The sequence below is a fragment of the Tinamus guttatus genome, unplaced genomic scaffold, assembly GCF_059628265.1.
Source record: "Tinamus guttatus ecotype Peru unplaced genomic scaffold, ASM5962826v1 Tinamus_guttatus_pri_ptg000125l, whole genome shotgun sequence".
NCBI classification, from domain to species: domain Eukaryota; kingdom Metazoa; phylum Chordata; class Aves; order Tinamiformes; family Tinamidae; genus Tinamus; species Tinamus guttatus.
The window spans coordinates 8325742-8349343 of record NW_028288659.1 but is presented as its reverse complement, the minus strand read 5'-3'; the positions used below and the strand labels follow the sequence as shown (position 1 = coordinate 8349343).

At 39.7% G+C, this 23602-nt stretch overlaps 1 protein-coding gene across 1 annotated transcript in view; it reads right to left on the bottom strand.

Annotated features, from left to right (window-relative positions):
• The window catches only part of RFX4 (regulatory factor X4), an 88524-nt gene that overhangs the window by 26428 nt on the left and 38494 nt on the right, over positions 1-23602 (bottom strand). The window contains exons 5-13 of the mRNA XM_010223199.2: positions 18768-18829; positions 13909-14122; positions 12959-13036; positions 11633-11796; positions 9183-9283; positions 7397-7455; positions 5796-5940; positions 3581-3675; positions 2117-2234 (exon numbers count right to left, since the gene is read on the bottom strand). Of these exons, the coding sequence (XP_010221501.2) occupies positions 2117-2234; positions 3581-3675; positions 5796-5940; positions 7397-7455; positions 9183-9283; positions 11633-11796; positions 12959-13036; positions 13909-14122; positions 18768-18829 (1036 nt within the window). The remainder of the gene's footprint in view (positions 1-2116; positions 2235-3580; positions 3676-5795; positions 5941-7396; positions 7456-9182; positions 9284-11632; positions 11797-12958; positions 13037-13908; positions 14123-18767; positions 18830-23602) is intronic.

The window sequence follows — 23602 nt, the reverse complement described above, 5'->3', positions numbered from 1 at the left end:
GAACGTGTCAAATGGCCTTGCACTGTAAGTATTATAGTGTTAATACAAGAGATTATAGCTTTGGCTTTGTTGCTAAATTACCTTTGGGCCATTTTTGGAGAAACACGATTGGGTAGTCCAGGCATTGCTCTGCTAGCAGGAGAATACAGTTTTGGTACCGTTCTCACCTTTGAAAGCTGGAAGGCCCAGAGCTCCCACTGTCTCCAGTGGACTTGCAGGATTGTACCTGGTGTAGGCGACACTCCACCCTGTCTAAATAACTGGTAGAAGAGGGACAGAACCAAAACTTGTCGCCTTTACACTGAGTTCAAGATTCTGCTAACGCAGGTAACTATGGCCTAAGCACCAAAACATGGCAAAGATGGAAAAGCATGCCCTTTTCTTTTACTTTTCAAAACGAACAAAGATTTTTGAATGGATTAAAATTCCAAACTACCTCAGCTTCATTCTGGCCCACAGTGATTTTTTTCACTCTTGCTTTGACTGCTACATTGAAAAGCACTTACTGACCCAGTCCTAATTATAATACCAATGAGTAATTCCCAACGTTCACATTTGCCTATTTGGCAAGCTCATAAATGTTTTCATTAATAAATAAAATCACAGCTGAGGATAACTACATAGACTTTCCAAAGGGCTGATGATCTAATAAGTAATTTGGGAATTCCTGATTGAGTAAAAATATTTTGATATCTGATGCTTTGAAAGAGAGAATGTTTGATTAGTTTACTTATATATCCTAACAGAAATAAAAATAATACTGCAATGTGCATCCCAGTAGCAAAAATAAATCCTCAGAGGCCCTTTAATTTCAGCATTTCTGATTTTAACAGTGTAACCTCAACACTATACTAATGCAGAATGGCTTTTCATTTGTTGACTGCTGGTGTATTTTCCACATTGGGGTTATGCTTGCAGAGAGCAGTATAGTGCCCCAATGTGCTGGAACACAAAATTCAGCATTTGTTCAGCACTCATACAAGAGGTTTTTCAACATGGGCAAGTATACTGTGTTAAGCAGTATCAGTTAGATGTTTATGCCCACAGCAAGAGGAAAGCTGCAGCGACTTACAGAGAAAATGAATCCTAAGGGGATGGGAAATAGATGCAACCAGGATATTGGTGCTGAAAATGCAATCTAGCAAATGGAAGTTGTGATCATCTTAGGGATGTCCACTGTCCTGATGTATAGTAGCGATTCAATAACACCTGCTTGGGAAACTTAACAATGGAAAACCCAAGAAAAGCAGTTCCAGATCAAAACATAGTCTATTGCGAGTGCCTATCTCTCATGGTATCTGAATACTAATAGCATAAATCATACTGAAGTTCAGCTGGCAGAAAACCTTGGAGTTCAGTGCAGTGCTTTCATAATTTCATTTGTTATTAATCCAATAGCATATCCTGACAAATGTGCATTTATAAAAACCATTGCTCATGAGAAACATGGTCCCAAATAACTGAGTGTTCGTACTCACAATGTGATAATCCCTTTTCAATTATCTCTGCTTTTAACTGATTTTAACCTAACCCTCCAAACGAACTTTTTGCATCCCAGGAATCAAAGCAAAGTCCCTTTTAAAAGCATGTAGAAGAGCAGCATGCTTTTTCATTACAAAAAATAAACGTCTATCTTTCCACTCTGACTGGATTTTAACAGTATGGAAAAGGACTTGCCAGGGGTATAGAAACACAGTTTGCAAAGACTGGTTGAAAATACTAAGTTTCTTAAAAGCAGAGCTATCAAAATGGCTCACTGGAGAACTTTTTATCCACTTTAGTGCCAAGCCATCTACCTGGCACAACGTGCAGCCACAATGATTTAGGTGACTTGGCTGCCTTTGCCCTGAAGTGCTCAGGTAACTCCTGCAGCTGACTGCGACTGACTACCCCAGCTACGGGCTGACACCAAGCACAAGGAAGCAGTAATGTTTTCAGCCATGCCAGCTAGATCTGCAAGAAAGGCCTCGATATGAGCATTATTTGCAAATGCCAGTAACCTCAACTAAATTTCAATAGGTGAAAACAGGTATGTTTTTACTTAACTGTACATTACAAGCCAGGATATAGAATTTTTGAACCGTGCTATGCAAGTATTTCAACAAAATGAAAGTACCAAAACTGGGTGCACTGTGCAAAGTCATATCCCGAATCACTCGAGTGCCAAAACAGGACCACATCAGCAGGAACTGCTGAGCTACTTTCTTCAAAGAGCCTTGTCTCTTGGCAGCTACCTACAAGAAAACAGATATATCTGACATGGAGAAACTTTTATTTTCACAGCCTGATTTAGCTGAACAATGCAATTCATGTGAACCTACTAATTAAAAAAAAAGAAAAAAAAAAAGAAAAAAAGGAAATATAGTTACCATTACCTTGACATTAAAATAAACATTGAAAATTCAGAAAAATATACCCAGAAAGCTATCTTATTACTATGTAAAACCATTGGAAAGATGAAGCTCTTGAGTATTATTCAACATCAAAACAGAATTTCCTTTGCAAATAATGAAAAGATTTATTAGACTGCCAAAAAAAAAAAAAAAAGCTCTGGTCTTCATCTTAACCTAATTTTTATTTCATGATGATTTCTAGACAGGGAATCAACAGTGCTTTATTTACACCGAAAACATATATTAATATTTCAATTAAAGTTTATTGCCAAAAATATTTATTCCTTCACATTTTTTGTTCTTGTAAATTCACATAATCATTTTACTAGCAAAAGTACTTCCCAGAAAGAAGAGCTTTACCTCTTCAAAGCTTACTTTCTATAGTCATACTTAAGTTAAAGGATCTGCTAGTAAAATCCATGCCAAGTTCTTCCTGAAAAAATAACAGTTAGGGTCTAAATTTCAAATTGTATCATTATCTAAAATAGAAGTTCCTCCCCAAAATGAAAATCTGGAATAACAATTTGAAATTTTTTAATAGAACATCCTAATACAGAGTAGAGTTAGTGACAGAAGTTAAAATAGTCAATCCTGTAAGTACATACCCTGTGTAACATTATAGTGATGGCTAAATAAATTTGAAAATATTTTTTAATGATTGGTCAGTAAGGTTCCAGGCCAAGGGAAGCCAAAATAACATAAGTCCTTGGTATCCCAAACATATAAGTCCTTGGTATCAATTTCAAACCAGCATAACTGTATCCTTTTCTGAATGGTGGACATTTCATCTTTACACTTGAATGCACAGAAATTGATTAGCTGGCCTAACTATCCTCTTCTTTAAAATCTCAAAAGGACAAACAACGTAACCATGTCCATTTGCACTAGATAGTTAGGATGATTTTGAATTAACTCTCTCTTTATACAAGTGAAATATTGATTTGCCTGGAAAAACCTTGTCTGTCCCATTCATCTTTTAGGATGGAATAGACAAACCCAGAATGAACTCAAACACTAAATGTGAATAGTCCTTATACTGAGCATGAGAAGTACTGAGATTTTGCCCACTGCTTCTTTACTTTTATCCACTACCTATGCACAGTTGGTTGTTTTTCTTTCCCATTTCTACTAAAAATAGAGCTCATGCTGCACATCAGTGCCTCAGGCCCTAGCTGCCATTTACCAACCTTCACAACGCATCTGTCCACCATGGAGTCCAGCCACTCAATGTACGACTCAATGGGGGACTGCTCCTCCAGAAGGTGATCAAACTCCTGATACACTAACAAACAGAGAAACAAAAAAATACCCCAGTTCAGTGCTTGGATTCAAATAAGAGAGATACAAATCATGAAAGCCAACAGTAACTTCTCACAGATTTGCTATATTTACTATAATGGATTGATTAGCTATAACTGATTCAACTTTCTTGGTGCTGACCTGTTTGTTTTGCTTGCTTTCCATCTTGCTTTTACTGAAAGTGACAGAGCCACTGAAAGTGGTATTTTAGCAGGAGCAAAATCAGGACCTATTGCTTGAAAAATAATATTCTAATTTACGCTGTAACTGTCCACGATGCCCAGAAGTGAATCATTGATAGTGTTCTCTACAAAGAGTGCGAAGCCAGGCCTTGACCTTGGTGATAAAAAAAGGTCAGGCATGAAATTGATTTAGAAATGCATAAAGAATCCTTTAAGCACCAAGTGGATGAGCATTGTTGATAAAGCTCTCATCTGTATAGTGCTTTAGTTGCAAAAGCATAATTTAACTGCTCAGAACATCTATTTGTGGTGCCCAAACCACAGAGACGCATGAAGATTTCCTGAAAATTTCCACTTCTTTAAAATAAATGCTATAAATGCAATAACGAATTTATCAAGAAGAGTTTCGAAAGGTGACCCGAATACTTTTAAACTCTCTGAAGAACACAGATACCTATTTTAATACCAAAAGCAAAAAGAATTAAGTCATTCAACTGCAGCTCTTAAAGCTGCAAGCCCCTAGTTTATTTATGAGAATCAGCAACTGGAAGACAAAGAATCATGTGCTTTGACATCTTGAGAAACAATTCAACTCCGCTAAAATAAATGGCCCAGTAAATCAAGACGAAATATACTCTGTACCCGCTGTGTCACAGGATGATCTCAGCGTGCTATGCATTTCCATTTATGCCTAGTTATAAGCATCACAAGAAGGAATTTCCCATCATAGGAAGTGAGAGTGGTGCTGGCAGAAGAGGCAAAGCACTGAGAGGTGGTAGCCTGGGAAGTGTGCCACACGAAGGACAAGCTCCTTGGGCTTCACTTCGGGCAACAGCATCCGAAGATGAACCAGCATGTTGGCCAGCAAGGCATTTGCTTTGCACTTGACTGTAACCTTGTTTATCTTATGCTTGCAAAAGCTGGATAGTCAGAAACACTATCCAGAGAAGAAAGGAAATAGTGGTGTTTGCTCCCCAGTTCACTTTTCTGACTGCTGTTTTAATGGGTGGGCAACCTCACTTCAGTCAGGATAGGATCTAAGACAAATCCAAAACATCGTCTCCTTGCTTAAGCACTGGGCTAGACACAAACTGGGCGATAAAACAGATGAAGTGACTCGCATTCTCTGCAAAGAGGGAGTAGGAGCAGAAAAACAGATCAGTTGCCTGACTTGCTGCTGCAACAATATAATTGTGTACAATCCCCTACTGAGAAGACAAACTGCTTAGCCTCAAGTGACTGTTACAGATACCTCTACAGGACTTGAGAAAGGCAGAGGCAGCTACCACAAAACAGGAAAGAGCTGCTCTTCTACCCAGTGGTGTTTTTGTTTTGTTTTTCTTTCTTTTCTCTTCTCTCTAATCTTTCTTACAGGGAACCTATTTCTTTCCACTTACAGTAGCTGGAAATCATATGTTCTCAGTTTCCAAAACTGAGAATGTTAGACTAGGTCTCAAATCTAGATCACAGTAGTCATGTCGAGTTAGACTTTTGAAAGGCCAAGTAGACTATACCTCAACGATGGGGAAAAATAAGTCAAAAACCCAGAATCATCCCCATCCATATCTACGTTATCTCAGTAGGATCCATTGTATGCTAAACATTTGTATTAGGTCAGCATTTCTGGGTGCTTCTCTCTCTCCTGGTTGGAAGATATGACTCCACCACGTTTCACTGCAACATGTGCCTAAATCTATTTGCATTTGGGAAAAATTCATTTGATTTGATGTCACTCAAGTTTCTGTGTAAGCTAAGCTTCTCAGTATTTATCTTAAGCCTCCACTGTTGCGACTTCTCTTGATAACTGCACTTCTTTACCGCAAAGCAATGGCTGCAAAACTGAGCAGTGTTGCTTTCACTGAGTTTTGTTTGCACCAGGAAGCCAAGTTCACCTGGCTTTATTTGGCAGTTCTGCTCTTACATTGTACGATGAGCTTCCTGTGTTCCTCCCTTGAGTCCTCCATAGTATAGAGGGTTTGTTTGGTAATGCTATTCAGATCCACATTCCTCCAGTCCTCCAGCATTTGGAATGTGATGTCTGCACTGTGGATCACCGTTCTTGATGCCTGTAATCCAATCCAATCTATTCATTAGTTCATGGTTTATTAGATTAAAAAATCAGCTTTATCCCCTTTTACGCTTCCTTAGCTAGGCTCACTAAGTTGATTCTCCTTATGGACTCCCACCCACCACTCTGATCTGATGGGAGTTACAGGGGCCTGCAAGTCATTTCACCCGTGCTACTCAGCTGCAAGTCTTTGGCTCCCACCCCTCACAAACCTAGGTGAGCTCTCCCAGTCTAGCTGTTCTGTTGCTTGATTCCTCAACAAACAACAGTTCTGATGGCTTTCTTGGGCAGTTTCAGTCCCAAAACAAAATCTCCCCTTTTCCCAAACTCTCATTCTGCCCTCCACTACATGAAAAAAGCTCGAGTCCATTTGCCTCTGCAGCAGCACCTGCCACTTGGGTATTAGAGACAGGAATTTGCTGCCAGTGAGCAGCAAATGGGCTGAGAAGAAAGTGGTGCAAGGCTATGGCCATGTAACACACACCAGCTCCCTCTAAGATAAACAGGTGATAATCTGCATTATTAGCTTTCCCAAGGAAATAATGCATTTGATGAGTTCTTCATTGGATGTCAGGCCTGAGGCAGAAGGCTGTGGCCCCTATATGAATGATTCCGATTTCCTCTGAATCCCTATGGATCGTCAAACTCCAGAGGTGGCCCACCAGGTAGCACTGCACCACTAAAATAATGGAGGGATAAACCAAGGAGTCTCTGAGGGCTGTTTTTGTCCCCCAGCCTCCTCCTGTGGGCATTTCCACTCTCAGGTTTAACCTGGGGTGTTGGCCATAGTTTTCCAAAGTGGAGCTTTCACCATGATTAGGAAAACAAATTGTCTATTCAGACACATGGGTGAAACCATTGAGATCAGTGGAGCATCTCCTTTTTATAATGTACAAAATATGGTTTTATGAACTTTTTATAGGTGACTGTGATCTAAATGAATTGCTGAAAAAGGAACACTGGAGAGTACTTTTCATATTCACTTGTCTTGGCTGCATATTTCAGTTCAAAATATGAGGAGTTTGAAACTTTAGCTTTTTACTAAGTTTCATTTGATTTATAACATGTATTATTGATTATTGATTTATAACCTGTATTATTTTGTCAAGCAGGTAGAAAGTTTTTTTGCTTTGCAATGAGCCTGATCCAAACTCCACTGAAATCAATGGAACATCTCTTGTTTATTTCAATGAAATGAACAATCTCTTTGGATCAAAATCTAAATTTGTTTCATAAAAGTTCTCCATATAACTTAGTTATCAGAGAGTGACAAGTACCTATCAAGGCATTTTGCTAATTACTTTTTGATTTTCGTAAAGATTGTCAGAGTGAATATTGAAGACAATCTGCTAATCTCTTTATCTCTGGGTAAATTCCAGCCTGCCGATGTATCAAATTATTAGAAAAGTCAGTAAAAGCGGTATTCAGTAAAAGTGAGTAACTGAAAGATTTACCTGGCAGAGATGATTTAGTGATGTCTGTCGCCGAAGAATTTGTGAGAATCTTCTGGACACTATAGGAAAGAATAGTTATGCATTCATATATTGTGATAAATAACATTATTTTTCAACATACAATGTTAAAATCAGAATTTAAAAACATCCTATATTTTGGTAACATACAGTTGTGCATATACAGCTTATACAAAAAGTCCAGTTTTAATTTAATTTTAAAATCTTAAATGAGGATGCTCAATCAGTATTTCAAATAAGTATTATAAATGATGATTTATAGATGATGTAAATAACAAGATGACAAGAGAAAGGTAAAGGACAAGGGAAGAGCTTGGCTTGTTTAGCATAGAAGATTTTCTCTTGATACACAAAGAGACTAAAGACCTGAAAGAACAGGTGCAAGAACAAAAGAGCATAAGATAATGATAAATGGATTATGTATAGGAATTAGAAAAAGTTCCTAAGACTTAAAGATTCTGGAAGAGTCTCCTGACTGGACTGGTAAGAGCGAAAATCTGTAACCATTTCAGGTGGAAGTTGCTCCAAGTTTCTGAAAGCAAACTATGTACTGCAATAACATGCTATGGAGTCAGAGGTGCTAGAGTCTGTAGCCCATAATGTAGTTGCTAGCCTTCTGTTCCTAGTTCAGTGTTTTTTAAAATATGGGGTTTTAAAATGTGTTATTGTGCACCTTTTGTCTGAAATCCACAATTCAAAACTACAATCGTGACCAAAACTTGTAGTTACTCCTGTTAGCACTTCCCTTGGCTGTGGCACAGGATCACAAATCCTAATCAAGAGGAAACAGTTGCAGAAGTGGCAGACTCAGGTATGTGCTGGAAGGCACTCAGGTTACCCTCATACCCAAATCACCAGACATGCAGATCTGATCAAACATGCCTTGCATACAACCACAGAGTAGGTGCTCCCACAGTACTGTATATGGAGGCTGTTAAAGAGTAGATTTAAAGAATGACTAGAAAGTGTAGTGTCCCTCTCCACTATGACCAGAAGAGATTTTACTGTTGCACATTCTTGATATTTCTGAACTGAAAAAAAAAAAAGATGTGATAAAACATATTTTCAGGTCTGACTTTACAAAACTTTTAAAATAAATCAGTAAATAACAAAAAAACCTGAAATTAGTTATTCTAATTTACATCCTGAGTGTTCTCAGGAAAATATACTTCTAATTTTCCATGCTGATCAAAACAGTTAATCCTTCTCCTAAATTAGTTTTTTTTTTCTTTTAACTTTGTGGTGTGGAATTTAGTGCTCATGAAAGGCAAAGAATTGAGAGCCGTGAAATAAAGCAGGCTTTATCAATAGGTGATGTGCACTGCAGGCATCTACAAAGCACATCTGAAAAGGACTAGTGCCCTTTCCTGTGGTGACAGGGTAATTTGATCTCCTTCATTTTTAACTCTGGCACTTTTTTTGAGCAAGGGCCTCAAGCTGTATTCAAATTGTGCTAGCCTAAAGGTTTGTTTAATAATTTCCTTTGCCTAATATCATCCCTAATGTTTGCTTACTATCAACAAAATTAATTTCTTATCAGACTCCACAGGAAAGGAAAAGCAATTCTTCTCACTTTGGAGTGGTGCCTCATTTCACCGGATGAAATTGGTTCTCATGAGCAAGTGGAGATTGTGGATGAATGCAAGATTTACAATGCTGGCAGTTTTTTAGTTCTTGAAAGAACACTAGCCTCATTTCCAATTAATTTGCAATCAATAAACACGCCCTTCTCCTTAGATTAATGGGAAAGCGACTGCACAATACATACATTCGAATTTGATATTTCGTAGGTTTTCTGGCAGGTCATGGAGGGCTACTTTCAGCCACTCATCCAGTTGTTTTGCAAACTTTCGGATCACCTGAGTCAAACTGAAAAGAGAAATCAGAACGTAATTACTTGCTGCTTTATAGTGTAACACCCATGAACATGCAAAGCCTGTGGATCATTTGGCATTTACAACTCACTCTTATGCGTGGCTGATGACCTATTTTGGTCTGTAGGTAGGAAAAAATCTTCTCAAAATGTTTGCAGGGAAAGGTTAAAAAGCAACACGTCCAAAAGCTTACACAGAATGGAAATCTCTGTACTGCTCTGCAGTAGTAGTTTTAACTGGTGTTTTTGGCTTAAAATAAAATAATTTTCACTCTGTTCAAAAACGACAACCTAAAATCACATCTCTTTAAGGAGGACAATAGATCAAAATTTGGATTTCAACTCAGCTGGGCCTACATTTATACAGATAAATACTGGGTCATTCAAGGGAAGCACTATCTAACTATGCTGCAGGCTGGAGCCAGTGAGCGGGTGGTGGTGCTGGGAAGGATCTTCCAGGCCATCCTGTGCTGGGCAGGGAATTGGAGAGAGAGCGGCAGGATCTGTCTGCTTAGCTCTGCACGGGACAGGAACTTCCCCAGCCACAGGAGGTTTCCCTCTTCCACCCCACCACTTTCGGTGGATGGCCCCAGCTCTTCCTGCTCCGGTGCTGAACTTGGCAGACAGCTTCCCCGGCGCCTCTGTGGGCTCAGCCGGGCCCAAAATGGCCGTTTTTGAGCGCGGCTGCAGGGCGGGCGCTGCGGGGGAGCCTGCAGTTCTGTCAGGCCAAGCTGCGCTCCCCCAGCCCTGCTCTGGATGCACAGGAGGGTGGAGAGGAGACGTGTAAGGCACTGTCCCTCTTTCGGCCAGCAGCTTTTCCCATTTGTACTCCTAACGCCCTCTGCACTGAGAAGGGACCTGAAAGCCAAGCGTGGCCATAGGCCTTCTCTGCTCCACACCGCACAGGGGTAAGTGTGAGCGACTGCACCCACCAAAAAGGGGCTCACCAGCCACCATTTGCTCCCAGGAAGCCCTGCTGAGGTTTCTGGCTGAGTCAGCAAGATTTCCTGCAGCAGCTTCCACTGCAGTGAGACCCTTCTTCACCCCCTCCAGTGCAGGCTATGGCTTAATAGCCACAATCTGGCCCTTTATATGCATTACAAAAGTCTATATTCACACTCAAGTCTCTCCTTATTTGCTATGAAAGAACTAAGCAGCTTGAGAAAAGGACTGCTGTTCTGTTTAATCCTCCCAACGAAATAGATTTTTGGGGGTGAGGGGAGAAGCCTGTAAAAATGCACATGTGTCATCAAGGAAAGCCCCGTGCTTACAACATGTTTCTAGTGGAAAAAAATCTTGCCTGTCCTTTAGCAATCATATAGTCTTCACGGTACTTACCAGTTTAGGAGAAAACATTTTCTGCTGAAAAACATTTGCTGTGATTAGAGATTCTTTAAAGTCATCGGGGCCAAATACGCAGCAGTACCAATAAACTCTTACAGCAATATTCTTAAATTATTTGGCTGCAGAAAAGCATCAGTCAAATAATTCTAAATGTGAACACACACATTTAAAAAAGGATAGTTTCCTGATGCTCATAAGAGGAAGCTCGAAGTACAGAAATGGCTGAATGCACTCTGTGATTACACGCTTTGCTGTGAAGTGTTGCTCCCTGCCCTGCCTTACCTGTTTAAACAAGACTCCTTGGACTTAAATGAGATCCAGGTTGGAAGAGAACAGCTGACATCTACCATGTGGATTGGTAATGAGAATTTAGATTAAAACAAAGGAGTACCTAAGGGCAAACACTGTCTATAATAAGCATGTATCTGTTCATCACAGAATACTATTTAAATGAATCCAAATTTTCTGAGGTATAATCTTCATGTTTTCTACTCCTGGCAAGCAGAGTAACAATTGGGATCCAAGAGCATAAACAGAGACAAATGTGTTAACTGCAGTTCCCATATATGTGCCTGCGTATTTACCTACAGAGCAGCCAGGACAGCTCCTTTTTGCCACTGTAATTCAGAATGCTGTAATGTTACTATGCCAGACTAGCAGAAAAGTGTCTGAAATATTCACAAGACAGAAGACTGGCATTCTGCAGCCTGCAGATTTCTGATGTTTCCTGAAAGCTAGGACATGACCATCTGCTTAATGTTAATAAATGAAGGAGGAAGTAGTATTTCTTATCACAGAAAAAAATGACTTTTTCACAACACAAATACTATCAAAATCCAAAAATTTCTTCAGAAATATATCATCTTTGCATCTGCTTTGATCTGACTCTGATTTAAACTCAGGGAACGGGTGTCAACAAGCAGCTTTCTGAGTGCCATCCATGAAGTATACACATACAATAAAGGCAGCTGCTGTAAAAGTGGTTGGTGTAGTGGTCATACCTGTCAGGTAATGCCTGGAGTACTGTTGGCATCAAAACTCCAGAAATCGCTTTGTACAGTATTGAATCACAAACTCCCACTATATTCACTACGGTCGAAGAACCCAGTACAGGCAGCATATGAGGAGGCATTCCTTGCCAAAAGTGCAGAAGAAAACTTTGAACCTGCAATCAAAAGAGGCAACAGCATCATTTAGATGAAAATAATCAAAGGCCACAAATAAAAAAAATCCTGAAAATATTACTTCAGTGAATCAATTGGTTTGGAGAAGAGGCAGTGATGAAGCGGTGTTAGTTTTTCCGAAGCTGGATATCAGATTTAATCAAATTCACACTCTTGTTGGTCCCCATTTAAACATACCTAGGAGTAACTTGAGGAGGCACACAGAGAATGTGAAAAGAGGTGAAATTACTCCTTAAAAATAGGCAGATTCTCTCATACGGAAGCATTTAGGCTCGGTCCAATGACTTAAAAGAGCCTCAGCTTTAAAACAGAAGCTTGTGAGTACAGTGAGAGGGAGAAAAGCAGGGAATTCCCTTCCACTCTTGAGAATCCAGAATCAAAAGTTCTGTGAGTTACCAGGAGCTGCATGTTGTAGTCAAATCAGGCCCACCTATAGTCAGACCTGTTTTCTTAGACTAGCGCCCTTCTCCACATGTGATATAATAATGCTTGCATTCCAGTAATGCTTTCAGTTTGCAGCCTTTCTGCTCTGGTTCTGCAGTAAGATCTCCAGCAGGTACAAATCTTATCCACGTTTAATGGATCTTAGCGACTGCTGAGCAGGAGCAGCGTGTGTGTTCTTAGCTGTGCTGCAGTACCACAGAACAACTGGACACTCCAGCTACAGGTTTACCAGGAGCTCTGGGTGGCTCTAGATCCCCACCATTCTGCCCCAGTGTTGACAAGGCAAGAGCAGCAGAGGCCACTCTTTTGGCTTCTGCATCTGCCCCAACTTTGTGCTGAACATTCAGAAGAATTCCTTCAAAAAGAGCTCAGTTCCAACTCAAAGCTTAGGAAAGTGGTGGTGGTCACACTTCTTGAGTTGTAAATGGGCTATCTAATATCATGTAAGGGGACATTGCTACTTTAATCCTGTTGGAAAAGGGACACAAAACTATTCCCATTTCTCTCCTACCTTTAATTCAGGTAATGCTGTAAGTGAGAGTTAATGGTATTACTTATATATATACACTGGTACTGATAAAGTTACTATTCATGAAAATGATCAAAGCCATTATTTTGTAGTATCACATTCAAAATAAGCTCTCGGATCCATTGATACCTTAGGTATCATTAAACTACAGCCCTAGTTTCTGACCATACCTCATCAAAGTTTGCTCTTATCACAGTGTCTAATATCCTCTGACAGTGCGTTCTATACATCATAATAAAGGTAGAAACCTGAAAAAGAATGAGAAGAAGACCACAAAAATCATTTTAAGAAAACTGTTTTAAAAAACAAAATAAAAAGCCCAGAAAAATATTTTTTTCTTCTCCTTACCTATGCACAATTGCAAAAATAATGAAAATGGTTAGAGTTTTGAGTTTAGTTAGATTAGCTTTAAGATGAGTTTTCTTCTTAAAAGTAAATTCTCCCTTTGAATTCATGGATTTTTCTATGTCAGTGGGGATTCTTCAAATGTAAGAGGAGCAAAAAGCCTCAGTGAGATCAAAGACGAGAATGTGGCCCTAATTAGGACATAAAGAACTATAAAACCTTATTCTTTTGTTCCACCTTACATTGATAATACAGTTGTGAATAGCATCAGAAAACTAGCAAGCTCAGCCAGGGGCAGTTCGGGGATTTTTGTCATATGTACGGATAGGATTCTCTCACTTTCTAGCCTAGAAGGATAAGAGGCACACTAAGCACACATCAGAATGGTTTTTCAGCTTGCCAGTGAGTGGGTTTGCAAATTAAATAGCTATGACAGGTTGCAGAAACAGAAGTCTGAGGTCTTGTTATTCTTGTCATAAGTGATTTAACTAGTTTCCCTTAAGCCTCTCCTGCTGAATGTAAGGTAACTTACAAAAAAAAAAAGTGTGCACAGGCTTCAGAAGTGGTTGAAAGAAAAGTGCAGCTAATACCGTGTCAGCTGTCTATGTTAAGGACAGATATTTCTTCCTGCTATATGAAGCAGTTAAGTTCCTCATAAATAAAGTCAAGGCATTATTAAACTCACTGTAATTTAAAGTCTTTATATTTGAGATAAAGCTTTCATCCAGAGGGGAAAATAAAACAAGGCAAGCCGAGAATATTTCCAAAGTGTTACCTTCTCCTCTGGCAGACTGGCTGGCAGATTTAGATCTTTGACATTTGGAAACTCTGGCAGTAACGTTCCAAGTTTGGACCGTGGTGAATACGCCACTGTCTGTTTGGTTACTTCTTTTTTTCCTGTTTCGTTGACCCACGCTGCTCCTTTTTTTGAATACATCACATCATAATACTGGGAGTTTTCTTTCACTGCAATTCCATAATAATGGTACCTGATACACAGAAATAAACAATTTATAAAGCAGATTGTTTGAAAATTAAAAAGAGTGTCGGGGGGGGAGATAAACAGTCCATGTTCTGATTTCTTCAGCAGAACAGACTTTGTGATAGTTTACATATCATTAACAAGCATTGATTCAGTACCAGAATATTGCAATTGCATATGAGGTTGCCAGATTTCATACCTTCTGGCAGAAGAAGCTCTATGAAGAGTTACTAAAGCTGACTGTTGCAGGGCAGGAAAATAACGGACTGCCATTTTTTTCTACTTACAAAAAAAAAAAAAAAATCCTAAAGCTCCTTGTTGGCAGGGCTGTGCTGCGCAGCTGCTCCTGTAGCAATAGGCAGAGGTACAGACCCTCTGGCCTAGCCCTTCTGTTGTTATTTCAGCTGCCTGATTTTTAGACTGTTGAGAGCTGGTTTGATTCCTGAACACCCTGCATCCTTGAAAATTGAACAACACTTCAAAGAAAAGAATGTTTGGAAATGTATGTTTCTGAATAGTATGCAGTACAACATAGCTTCACCATTGGGATAAGGTAAGTAAGATATATCACACAACACTGTTAACGCCACCCATGCAGACCAGGGGCAAGTTGCAGAGTCTGGCTGTGCCACAAGAAGGGTTGGCACAGGTTTGCGCTACAGGTGTTAATGGAAGCATCGATAATCTAGTCGAACCCCGTCACCAAAACAGAAAAGATGGTACTATTTCTTCTGTTAATTTGCCAGTCTTGATTTCAGTTTCTCAGCTGTAACCACAACCAGTATCTCAGCTATATCTTTAATGATTACAAAAAGAGTCACAAAACTATATTGCTCTCGTACCTTTGATTACCTTTACTCTTCTAGACAGAATGGCCAATTATACTGCAGTTCTCTCCTTACAGCCTGCCAAAAGCCCAGCTCATGAGGAGACCCCATGCTCTGGATCCAGCTATAGCGGCAGGAGAGGTTACTGCCTCCAGGCATTTGTCCTTGTCCCAGTCAAGCCCTGCTTTCAGATCAACGCCCATGAACGGCCCCTGGTTTGTTTTGGGCAAAACCAACTGGCTTTGCTAGGGTCATCATGTAAAAGAGGAGGTGATCGCTCGCAGCTTACGAGATTTTTTTTTCAGTAGCAAATTCGCTCCAAGACATTCACCCGTAAATCAGTGGGTGTCATAATCCCCAGCAGCCAGTAGCTGTGAGCACTAATCTGGTCTGCCAGCACAGATGGGCTCAGGAGAGGCCTGGGGAGATGCAGGAACCTGCTAGGATGCAGCTCCCCTGGCATGTCCCCTAGAGACATTCCGCATCTTCCATCCAGGGAAAAAGCTATAATATTGTATATTAATATATGGTGTAACCGTCATATTGAATAGTCCAGTTGAGATTTGTACAAATGTTACACTGACATGACCTGAATGGGATATCCCCTACTTCTGTGCCTCAAAAAGCCAGACCATCTGTTCCAAAGCTACCTGTAAGTGTTTAGGTGAAAATGCAGCTTGCACAGCAGAAAGCCAGTTCCGAATCAGCATTGCCCCAGTCTTACCACTCACCTCGCTGGCCCTGCTGTATGTCCCTATTTCTTTATGTCCAATAAGAGCACAAAGCGGTGCAAAGGTCTCCCTTAGGGCTTGTTCAGGCATACCTTACCTGCAGGTGAATGTCACAAGAGCCTTTTTGGACCAAGCTGCACAGACTATAAAAGGTTATAGCACCCATTCTGGAATCTCAGATTTTCAGCTTGAACAGCAGCAACTCCAGCTTGCAGTTCACATACCCCACTTGGCCTCTAGCAGCTGCCATGCAGGAGTTGTACAGAGCAGCCATTAAGCTCTCATTGGTCTTGTGAGCTTGGTGGTAAGTCTGGGGCTGGGAAAAGGAAATGCTACGGGAGACTACCACTACAAGTTACCTGGAAAAGGGAAAAAATGGAAAAAGGTCACAGCAGACAGGGCTGCAAAAGTTCTAGGCAGACTGAGAGGTTTGTATAACCTAGACAGGAGGCAGTCTCTTTTATCAAGTTTTCTCTTCAATCAAGTCAAGCAAAAATCAAATAAAACCTTTTTTTCATTCAAAAGAGAAAGCCTCAAAAATGTAGCAGAATTTCACTGCGTGTAACTTAATTTCTAGTGTATTTCACTCAGTAACAAACTACATAAAAGATTTTTCCAAGTAGCTTCCAAATCAAATAAATAGTAATAGCCAAACTAACTCAGATGTTTTTGCAGACAGCTTTTTCCATCACTAATCCTTCAGGCTCTTTTTAAAGTACTTTTCTAGGTTACTGTCAAGAAAAAAAAATCTTAATCCAATTAAAAGGGAATAAAACTTTGAGCTGCAAGAGAATAACATGAGGACCACACAAAAACATTTTTATGATAAATGGTAGAATGATTTTTTCTTTCATGAGGCCAGTACCTGCAGCACTCCTTTAAAGAAAGGAGCAAAATTCCTTTCACACCATGTATTGGCTTAAGTAACCTCTTATGTATATAACTGAAGAGTTTCAAACTACAGAAAGAAACCAGCTTTTATGTATAGCTGCCTTCCCACAGCTCACCTGTGGTGGAACTGGTTTTAAGCTCAGCGCAATAGAGAACAGCTGCTGCTTAACAGCAATAAACCCAGCTGCAAAAGAGAAAGCCTCGCAACTGATGGCCGGGAGGGTAGTACCATTGAAGCTCTGAACTTTTTAATGCTACAAGGTGGCCACACTACAAAAAGACTGAAGGCAGAACAGTGTGAAGTCTGATCATCTGAACCACTTCTGTGGCTGAATTTTCTTTGGCAGTAGCTGGAAAGTGGAGTGAAAATCATACTGACAGCAGTTGATTGGCACAGTTGGTGATAAAGGGACTGAATTATTAACATATTAAGTATTTTCCTCATGTAACACTTAATTGGAAGGCAATCAGCTGCTTCTGAAAACCCAACTAGAGCTCGGCTATAGTTCTGCAGGGTCTGGCAAGGACTGTGTTTATTTTAATGAATTACAGTGTACACATAATGTATAGATGTGTTTACATCTCTCCTCTTAACTGGATCAAATGATAATGACTCCTCTGTATGGTATAGTTCTTGGGTTGTTATGCACTAGGCATATTCTTCTGGAGCAGGGCAATTTGATTTCACAGGTATTGCAGCTGTGAAATGCGAGTGGCTGTGATTTCCAACACAGGGCAGCCCAGGAGCTCCCGGGGCCACAGCACAGAGCGCACGCTTCGCCAAAGCCCCTCCATCATTTGCTAGGTAGGGAGCAGAACCAGGGCAAAAGTGCCATGAGAACGGAAATAGGCAAGTGCTGTTAAGTTCTATTGATTTTTGGCCTCATTCAGATCAAAAAGACATTGCTTTTGCAGAGGCAAGACATCTTTAGTCAGCTCTCAAGGGTGTCTTGCCTGACCTGGAGCTGCAAGAGCTGGATGGGTGGAGTGGCACCACATGGAAAATGCACCAGAACTTTTCTTTCCTTTAGGCTGGAAGACAATCAATGAGGTGATGGAATGGCCAGTGCCAGAGTGATCTGACAGGTGACACAGGGTACTCTCATATGGGATGTTTCACAAAGCAACTTGAGCTCAGTTTTGTAAACCTCCACAGAATATTCCCTGTCATAGTCAGTGCTGCTCCCAAGTCCTGCCCCACTGCACTTTGTTAACACTCTGGAGGACCACTTCATCATTAGTACCCGTTCTGATAGTTTTGTTATGAATGATGTTACAGCAGCTCTGAGTTTGCAAATGGGAGGAGTTTTCAGATCTTCAGCTGACTGCTTAAATATGGCTGCTCTAGAAAATTTAGTTAGACAAATCAGGAAAATCTCTTGAGATGGGGAAAGGATATTTGGTCCCACCAAAGCAAGACTGCTTGACAGGAATCACCTGTCAGGGGAGGGAAGTGAAGTTAATTTTTAATAGCATTTCTTACAGCATCTGTATGTAGTACTATTTAGAACATAGCATCATCATTATATCCTGTTCATACTTGGTAGGATCATTTCTTGTCAAGATTTGCATGTCCAAGACAAACTCAAATACTCTAGGAAGTGCGTTCTTCTTTCTGAATCAATTTCTTACTCTGGAATTAGGATGAACTGTTTTCAAGAAGTGAGATCTTTTGAAAGAGCAAGTGCCATATTTTGAAAGAGCAATAAACTAACTTCTTGATCACTGAAAGAAATGGTGGATTTCATTACACAAGAAAAATGGTGCTTAAATACAGATTTTGGACAACTTTAGTCCAATGTATATTTCTATCTAAATTCCGTGCATTCTGTCTCTTATCTGCTTAACTGAAACCTGATGTTAAACAGCTGTCATTTCTTAGCATCCAGCAGTAGCTCCATTAGCGATGGCTGTGAATGCCCTTCATACTGTGCAAACCAAGCAGAGATGAAAAGCATTACAGGAACAATATGGAAAATACTGTTGATTAAATTAGGAAAAGATCTCCATTAGAATACCCATGCAGGACCAGCACTGCTGAATCAATGGGACAATGTGAGCGCCACAGCAGAATCTCCATCAAAATTGGGTTTAAACTGCCCAATGGACAAATGAATCCTTGTTAAATTATTGAATTCAGTAGAATAAAACCAAGACCATATGGGGCTCTGTGTGAAATGGTAATATACCATACATTGCTTACTTTGATTGGCCTCTGGTTCCAAGCCTTCTTGTTGTTAGCTGTGGAAACTGCTGCCTTATGATCTGCAAATAAATAAGTTGATGTTAGAAAATAATGGACATTTACTAATGTTTAATTTAATATAGACTGTTAAGACAGAAAAGCAGAAAAACTGTACTGCAATATCACCAAAATACCTGACAAGAGAAATCAGACCAAGTCAGCCTGTACTAAAAAAAGATCCTTATGATTTGTTCCATTACTGAAAGATGAGAAATAAACTGTTAAATTCAATATAATTTCATTAACAACCATAGGATTAAATAAAGACTTTCTGAATTTACTGGACCAAAACACAATTCCTTAAACTCTAATGTCAATTCTGCCTCTAAACTTAATGAGGATTGTACTGGAATTGGCCTAATATTTAAGTTACTTACATGTCAGTTTGCAGGATCAACAAACTTGGTTTTACGACTAGACACCAGTAACTGAAAATTTTCTTTAGCATCCTCCTCCAATAAAATGAAATTTTAGAGTGTGTGTACCCTTTATGTATGAAATTAGCCTTTATGGCCGATTTCTCCTCTTGAGAGTTTTAGAGGCAAAGTTTTCTAAGGACCTTCACGGTCCTGCCATTTAGCACTCTCCTTTCTAAGAGACGACTCCCTGAAAAGATTTTGTTCTTTGACAGGGGGGCCATCTCCATCACGCAAGGCTCACTTGTTGCGTTTGTAAAGATGGCTCATAACCAATTTATCCTCTATGGAAAGCAAGCGCGTCTTAGAAACAGCAGGATATTTTCAAGAATCTGGACTCTGGTCTGTCGGCAGCGATTAAAAGGGGACTGGGAGTATAAAACAACAATCCTGTAGTGCCAGATGCATTTAAGGAAGCGGATTAACAAATGTAGCTTGTGCCTTCCGTAACCACGGCGGGTGTCAGCTGGGCTAGTCCTGACGCAAGAGCAAAGCTCTGCCGGAGCCCCTGGGGAGGCGGCGCTCAGCACCGCACAGGATTGAACCTGCTGCTCCGTGGAGGCTGCAGCAACAGCAGGAATATTCTTCTGTCAAAAGAGTTACGCAAGAAAGACCACAGTAAGCCTTGAAGATTCACTTCCAGGAGGAATTGCTTCCTTTCGAATTTATAACCCATTGTCATTCTGTTTCATAACATAAATTGCTAAATGTTTCCTATATTTATGGAAAAACAAGCAGTATTCATGGGAAACAAGCATACAAAATAGAATACAATTATTCAACCAGAACAAAACGTCAATTAAAATTGATTAAATAATATAGATTTTTTCCTGGAGAGCTATTTTGCCACAGTTACCACAGGATAAATATTTAATCCTGATTGATGACTGAAAGCTCTGGAACATGTATTTGGATCAAAAGGTACCATATAAATAAAGACATTACAATGTCACGTATTTGACTATTTCTTCAGTATTTTTTTTTCAATCAAATGCACAATACACCTCCCTTTGTATCACATAAAAATTGACCTGCACTGGTTTCCACGAGCTTTGCACAACGTGGCTTATGTCAAAAACGCAGCGCAGACCTCAGACTTCACTAGGTTGTTCAGCTTTAATTTCTGGAGCAAAACTTCAGCAAACAGTAAAACACTTTTGTGGAGCTGTGAAAGTTCAGCCTAGCTGTTTGATAAATGAGCAGACAGGCAAGCAGCCCTTCTTTCTCTTTTTGTATGGATTCAATGAAGCCTGCCTAAAGAACACCACATGCTGTTCCAGCTACTGATCTAACATTCCGCAACATCTCAGCCTTCCAAATTCCCTTTAATTACACATTAATCCCACCCCTCTCTCTTTCATTTTCTGCAGACGGGGTTGGGGGCTCCACAAGGCTGTGGGAAAAAAGGGCAGTGCTGAAGAACTACTTTCTGGGGATGTTTTTTTGGGTTAAGGGATAGGGTTTTTTTCTTCCTCGGTGGCAGTTGTCATTCAGAAACCCCCATTGCTCTCCCGAATTTGGATCCTGCAGTAGCCTCAAAAGTAAATCTTAAGAGTCTTAATTTTCCATTTGGAATGGTATGAATCTGTATTACTTTCAAAGTCTGTCAAGCAGTGATGAAGTGTTACAATGCACATTGTAAATGCTACTTTATGAACCGTATGCTGTGGGAGTTCCTGGGATTTAAATAAATCAGCCAATTTCTACATACCAGGGCAGAGGTGATCAGGAAAAGAGAAGAATGACGGAGCAGTTGATCAGACGATCCTTTTTGCTTTGCTTTGCTTTTTTTAAATCCAGCACGTTTAAACAACGGAATACACGGACTAGAATACTGCCAGATTGCATACATCACTTAAAACAATATTTTTATCAATAATTTGAAAAAAAAAAAAAAAGCTAGTGAATTTTGAAGAGAGAACATCAGGTTTCTTTAATGCCTCATATGTAAGGTATATATATGCACACACACAGTTTTTTAAGTGTATGTGTATATATGTATATATATATACACACGCACACATATATATACACACACATACATATATGTAAAAGCATGGCATAGTCATGCTTGGGTGCTTCTATACATAAGTAGGGATATTTATGATTGTCTTTGGAATAAAACTAGTCCTAAGTAAGAAATGAACCATCTGTTCATATAAATGTTTATATTCAGATAGATTTAGGTGATTCTATATGCAATGATAACACCAAAAACAGAGAGATTTCCCTGCCAGAAGAGAGGAAGTCAGATTAGGCAGGACAAAGCAGAGTTCACTGTGCATGGAAATCAATGGAAGGAACAGAGGGTTCAAAAATTTGGTTTTAAATTATGTTTTCAGCCTGAAGAGTCACTCTGTGAAATGCAGCATAACAGTATTTTATGTTTATTGACTTTCAAAGACCTACAGAGAAAATGAGTTAATTTTACAATTAAAAGTGGGTTGGGAGCCTAGCTGTCCAACATGAAAGTTCATGCTAGGATCTGGAATCCCGTTGTATCCTTTTCCCTTCACCACTGCAGTGGGGTTGTGTAAGCAGAACTGAAGCAAGACTTGACAGCACAGTTTGAGCCTGCTTCTGAATGGAGCCCAGACCCCTTTCTCATAGCAATGCTGGCTTCACAACAGAAGTGGTGGTGAAAAGATCTCATGGGTGAAATCCAAGAAAATTTTGGAGTGCAAAGGACTTTTACCATTATCCTTCAAAGGAACTGAAATTTCACCCTATATTTCCCCAAAACAAGTACAGATCTAGTTGTCTATGAGACCTGCTGAATAAAGAGGTACAGATTTTACACTATCCGAGCAAAAATCTGTTTAAATTATGTTGCAGCTTTTAAATGTTTTATTTTATTTTTTATTTTTTTTTAGAAGACAAATATAGAGCAGGACTTTCATAGGGAAATAGTCTCTGTTCCCACTGTACTACCCTCAGAAACCAGAAGTTATTTGATTCCTTTCTTAGTTAATAAATCTCAGTTCAGTTCCCCCTCTTTCCTCTATGCCCTGGGCAAGAACTTTTTTTTTCTCTTCGTATAAAGGGTCATACTTCTTAATACTAAAATAAAAATAAAGTAAAAATAAAATAAAAATAAAATAAAAAATAAATAAAAATAAATAAAATAGAAAGCAGTGCTGTATCTTTTTGCATCTTGATGATTCTCTTGCTAATTGCCCAGTATATAAATATGAGCCAGGCAGAAGTTATTACATTATAAAGTAACACAGCTAATAACCTTTGAGAAGACTGTTCTCTCCCAGTATATCTAGGTGCATTTGTTTAACTCTTTGCAGTTATGTGTCATGTGTTATGAACGCCTGTGTAGGAAGACCCCAACCTGACTTTCCTTCCTTGCAGGCAGCAGCTGTTCACGTATAGGGAGCCAAAGTTAATGCAGGAAGGAAGGGTCTTTGCATGTCCTTCTCCCACCCTGAAACTAAAACACTGTAGTATATAGCATAGATTGCACAGATCTTAGAACTATCAGGACTTTTTTTAATTCAGTGTTGCTTTTTTAAACCTATAAGAACTGTACAAATACATCTGAAGTAAATACCTAGTTATTGTATTTTTGTCATTCTTAACATAATGAAGTTATTTAGTCACCTCTGAAAAATTGGGAAATCTCTATGAATAACTAGAAAAATAATCTTCCTCCGTCGAGGTGTGTACTGTGGCCTGCACAATCTACTAATGTTAGACACGGCTAACTGCAGGAGCAGTTCTGTTAGCAGCAAATGGCTGCAAGGTGCAGTCCTTCCTCTGATTACTGCCAGCTGTAATTTCTGCTTTTGCATCTCTCCTCCCACCTCATCCAGCACTGAGAGGTTCAAACACAGGCTAAGCCACCCTGGGCTTTATAGGGAGGAGAGTGTTTTCTATGCTGCCTTCATGGCTGCACTGCAGTCCCTCACTCCTTGTTTCATTCACCACCCAATCACAAACTTTATGCCTCCCAATTATTGCACCTGAATTCTTCCATGGTACAAGACTTGAAAACAGAACAGAAAAAAAACCCTCCACCTTCACGCCAACAAATTAGGGTGGAAGAAAACAGTGACATATGGAAGTTCTTGGAAACTTTTTCCCCCTGCCCCATGTCAAAATGTTAAACTTTGCTTTAGAGGCAAAAGGCAGGGAATAACTTTAAGAAGCCTTTTCCCTGAAACAATTTAAACTGCTATTTTCAAAAGGTATGTTGATTTTGTTAGTGCATCTGAGCTAGACAGGACCCTTATTCCTTTCTACTTGAGACAACTCTAGCCATGGTTCTAGAAACAGATGAAATATATTATGCTGCAACGGAGCAGCTGAACTCTGCCAGAATGAGCAATGGATGCCAGGTTTTCAGATCGGGAGCTCTGAGAAGCTCTA